Source organism: Acyrthosiphon pisum, chromosome A1 (assembly GCF_005508785.2).
Source record: "Acyrthosiphon pisum isolate AL4f chromosome A1, pea_aphid_22Mar2018_4r6ur, whole genome shotgun sequence".
Taxonomy (NCBI): Eukaryota; Metazoa; Arthropoda; class Insecta; order Hemiptera; family Aphididae; genus Acyrthosiphon; species Acyrthosiphon pisum.
In genome coordinates, this window is record NC_042494.1 from 110,010,048 (window position 1) to 110,015,493 (window position 5,446).

The 5,446-nt window shown below is 25.4% G+C and overlaps 1 protein-coding gene across 1 annotated transcript in view; it reads right to left on the reverse strand.

Annotated features, from left to right (window-relative positions):
- LOC100575928 (E3 ubiquitin-protein ligase NRDP1) overlaps positions 1-3,870 on the reverse strand; it is a 13,417-nt gene extending 9,547 nt beyond the window's left edge. Inside the window, exons 1-2 of the mRNA XM_003241626.4 lie at positions 3,581-3,870; positions 3,306-3,448 (exon numbers count right to left, since the gene is read on the reverse strand). Of these exons, the coding sequence (XP_003241674.1) occupies positions 3,306-3,448; positions 3,581-3,670 (233 nt within the window). The 5' untranslated portion in view covers positions 3,671-3,870. The remainder of the gene's footprint in view (positions 1-3,305; positions 3,449-3,580) is intronic.
- Between the last annotated feature and the right edge of the window lie 1,576 nt (positions 3,871-5,446).

The following is a 5,446-nucleotide window of genomic DNA, read 5'->3' on the forward strand; positions in this document are numbered from 1 at the left end:
ATTTGAATTGCATATAGTTTTCAAAAGCGCCGTGAAAAACAAAAGAAAAATTAAGGAAAAACGGGAATTTTTACGCAAAATCTGTTTTCGAAAAATTGATTTTGGTTTTTGGTGTAACTTTAAAACGAATGACTGTAGATAAATGAAATTTTCACTGGTTGTTTATATTTCCATTTTCTATAAATGATAAATTTTTCAAAATATTTTGATTTGTTTTGAGCTGTTTACGGACAATTTCAGTTTCCAATTTAATTAGTTTTTTTTTCTATGAATGTCAATAAAACTTTATTTGTTGATTAAAAATACTTAAAAATTTAATACAAGGCTTCTACTATATTGTCACAATGACATTTGGAAATATAAAAAATCCTTAGTCACAGTTTTTTTTTATTAGCATTTAAAGTTCAAAAATTGACAAAATATGGAAAAATTACGAAAATTACCTAATTATGTTGAGTTTATAATTCATAAAAATGTATCTTTTTAGAACTAAGATATTTAAATGTAATACAAGATTCCTTATAGGATAATCTACCTTTATCAAAAAAAAATGTCTATAAGAAACTCAAATTAAATTTTTAGGAGCGTTTGAAATTCATATTTTTACAACATTTGATATTCACTCGATTTTTTACGTAACGATTTTTTTATTTTGTTGTAATTAAAAGACAAACTACTGTAGAAACTTGAAAATTTCACTGAATGTTTATATTAGCATTTTATATATACAATAAAATTTTGAAAATAATTTGACTCTTTTTGAAAGTTTAACGGACATTGTAAGTTTTCAATTTTTTTAGTTTTTTTTCTATAAATATCAATAAAGTTTTATCTATTGGGCCAAAAAGTGTAAAAAATTAATACAAGGCTCCTGATACATTGTTACAATAGCAGTTGAAAAATATTAAAAATACATAGGCACATTTTTTTTTTATAAGCATTTGAAGTTAAAATTTTGACAAAATTTATCAAATTTAAAATTGAATAATTATTTTGTAGTTAAAAATTTATAAAATGTTCAACTTTTATATTTAAGGATTGAAAATTTAAAACAAGATTCCACGTAAATATTTAATTGTTGCTAAAAATTCTAAGAAATACATAAGCACAGTTTATTTTTATAGTAATTTGAAGTTCAAATTTGGACGAAATTACATATCAAAAAACCTGGAATAACTATTTTAGTTATTTTGTTGTGATTGTAATGATTGTATAATATTATTTGTGGGTACTTGAAACTTCTAAAGTATACTATTATATATCTATGATAGTACCACAGGTTGTTGTTGATGTATAACGCGTTACCTGATGGATATTGTGATATGATTAATTTGGAATTTATTATTAATAGGTACCTAATATAGGTCATTTTTTTTTTAATATTATAGATAAGTATACCTATAATAGGTATGTCTAATACCTAGACTGACAAACCGTCTCCGATCAGAATCGTTTTTCTTATACAGTGATATTATATCATTGAATTCAAATTTAATACTATCCATTATACAGTGACCCACTTGTAACCTACTGTACAGCAGAGCGACATCCACTTACCCACCTTTTTTTTATAGTTATTTTATGTTCAAATTCGGACGAAATTAGAAATTAAAACAAAGGTACGATCTTAGTTTTTTTTCATATTTTAAAAATATTATTGTGGGTAATTGAAACTTCTAAAGTATATCATTATACATATACAAATATGATAATAATTAAATAATAATAATTCAACTTAACTAGCTACCGTAATAATGGACCATATTATTTTGAGCGCCGGACGTTTAGGCACATCACACATTGACCTAAAAACTAACACAAATTGGTACAAATAGACACTGGTACACTACGTTTGAATACATAGAATAAAAGGTGTTTCATAATTTTACCTGATAAATCAGTCTTATCAGAAATCTTTTGGGTAAACATAATATGATATGATTATTATATGATATATAAAATAATAAACGATAATAATAAATAATAAATCTTTATAGCACCTGTATCAATATAATATAATAATATATGACTACAGATTTTTTTATTATTTCATTCACATAGACTCAGTATGACAGTATCTTGGTTTGATTTGTTTTTTCTAACTGAACAGTAAGAATCATGAATGTAAATATTACTGAAGTTTTTGAAACGCGTCATGTTAAATAATGTGTTATAATTGGTAATTTTAAATGTAGTGAATTTAGAATAAATAAAGACGAGAGCAACATTTTTTGTTGTACCTACGTTAAACATAACTGTAACGTCACATGAATACATTTAAAACAAATTTAATGAATTTAATCTTGACAAAAATATTAGGAAATATGTATAAGACATCGGTCCACGTTATATTGGGAAAAAAAAATAAAATTTAATAATAAATAAAATAGCAGTAAATAAAATAAAATATGATTTTTGAATTAAGCATTTTTTTTATTTTTGTAATGAACCAATGATTTAATATAATATTATGTAATATATTATATAACTAATATTTTTAAATAAGTTGCAAATAAAAAATTTGGGAAACAATTATGAGCCAACCTCCCCTTGTTGTCTTCTAGGTAACACTAATCGACTCTAAAAAATAAAGTAGAAAAAAATGTGTACCTAAATGTATTGATACCCAAATACATAATACAAATTTTAAAAATATGATGTAACCAAACATTGTATTCATTTTGGTGTATGAAAAAATGGTACCTTAATGTGTTTCCAATCGTTATCCCAATTCCAATGTAAAACTATCTTTCTGTGACCGAACGTGTTTCAGCGTTTATTTTTACAAATAATCAATATACAGCTGTAAAAAAATTGCTATAGAGGTGCCTTTTTTAATTGGTTTCACATTGCCAACATTTATGTTATATTTTGTATTATTTTTTTTAGCTCCCCTCCTCCTCCATTCCAAAATCTTGGCTATCCCACTGAATGACAATGTACCGTTTCAATTTGATATACCAAAGCAGAATATTTTTCTAAGTATTTCGATACATAAAAATCAAATTTAAAATGAGAAATTTAAGAGTTATAAGTTTAGATGAGCACAGTGGAGTGGTATGCGGTTACCCTGTAATACGATGATGGTCCACTCATCTAAACTTTAAATACTTATAAATCATGAACTAATCATCCTAAATACAATTTTTATGTATGGAAATACTAAAAAAAATATTCTGCTTTCAAATATGAAATTAAAACTGTATGTTGTAATTCAAAAAAATATTTAAAAATACTTTTTTAATAATGAATTTTATTACATTACACAAATCAGTCAGTATGATTAAGGAACATTATTCACATACCTATTCAGTAGATTTTTTAGGATTCGTGGCACCTGTCGCAACTGAAGAACATTGACGGAAAGTCTGTCTACTGGACATGTAGACTGTCTTAGCAGCCATTCTAGTATACAACCTTTGCAGAATGCGTGTTCGCATGCTGGTGCCTAGAAAATTAAACAGTTAATAAAACATTGCAAGGTGATATATCATAAATGCAAACTTCACTATTTTGTGTAAAAGAGACATGAAGTGTTTGGTATTATTAATGTGAATACTCGACAAGTATATAAACTTACTTGGACTGGATCCTGTAGCACTCCAGTACATATGGGACAGAGAAGCTCTTCATCTACTTCGCCAACAAAACGGATGATGTCAAAACCCATAGCAACAGTACATGAAGTTTAAAACTATCAACTTATCTAACGTCAAATGTTTACTGTGTTCTATAAGACCCAGAAAACAAGGGAAACCTTGAAGAAATATCGTTAGTACATCAAAATATATCATTAACCAATTAATATATCCAAAAGATAAAATAATTACTTAATACTTATTAATTATTTACTTGTCAGTTGTTACACTGTTACTATTTGTTCAAATGCCGTTATCATTAAAAAAAAAAAATAGTATTATCGTATTCCAGAGAGAGTCAGTCTTGCCCGCGATGACGACACTGAATATTTATTAGGCTCATATCTTTGATATTGTTCTATTGTACACACGATTTAAGATAGTATACTATATTAAATCGTGATTGTACAGCGTTTCTCAACCAGTGGTACGCGGAAAGTTCGTAGGTACACCTAGTAACGATAAAAATCACTCTTTACAAAAAAAATGGAATGGATCATTATTCATTAGGTATCTAAAACATATGTATCTACAACCAATTGTTTATATATGTCTATGATCTACAATACATTTTATTTGGTTTTTTTGATAATAATAGTATAAATAAAATTGTACATTGTACACACGGACTAAGATATAATTAAGTATATCTTAGTCCGTGATTGTACATAATAATAATACTTATAATATTATCACAATTTTGTAGTTCCTAATAAAATTGATTTCCATACAATATGTAAAATAACATATTAAAAAAAAAAAAGGTGGGTAAGTGGATGTCGCTCTGCTGTACAGTAGATTATAAGTGGGTCAATGTATAATGGATGGTATTAAATTTGAATTCAATGATATAATATCATTGTATAAGAAAAACGATTCTGAGCGGAGACGGCATGTCAGTCTAAGTATAAGACATAATATTACATAGTCTATGGTATTAAAAAAAAATTGACCTATAATAAATTCCAAATTAATCATATCACAATATCCATTAGGTTAGTGCTAGGTATACTACTATCATAGATATATAATAGTATACTTTAGAAGTTTCAAGTATACCCACGAATAATATTATACAATCACAACAAAATAACTAAAATAGTTATTCTAGGTTTTTAATATGTAATTTCGTCCAAATTTGAACTTAAAATGACTATAAAAATAAACTGTGTAAATGTATTTTTTAGATTTTTTGGTAACAGAATTAACTACTTACGTGGAATCTTGTTTTAAATTTTCATTTCTTAGATATAAAAGTTGAAAATTTTATAATTTTTAACTACAAAATATTTATTCAAATTTAAATTTGATAAATTTTGTCAAAATTCGATCTTTAAATGCTTATAAAAAAAAATTGTGCCTAATTATTTTTAATATTTTTCAACTGCTATTATAACAATATATCAGGAGCATTCTATTAAATTTTTACACTTTTTAGCCGAACAGATAAAACTTTATTGATACTTCTAGAACAAAAAAACTAAAAAAATCGAAACTGACAATTTCCGTTAACAGCTCAAAAAGAGTCAAATTATTTTCAAAATTTTATCATTTAAAGATAATTCTTATATAAACTTTCAGTGAAATTTTCAAGTATCTACAGTCATTTGTTTTTTAATTACAACAAAATAAGATAATCGTTACGTAAGAAATCGAGTGAATATCAAATGTTGTAAAAATATGAATTTCAAACGCTCATAAAAATTTAATTTGACATTCTTGTAGACATTTTATTTTTGGAAAAGGTAGACAAACTTATGAGGAATCTTGTATTACATTTTCAAATCTTAGATTTAAAAAGAAAATTT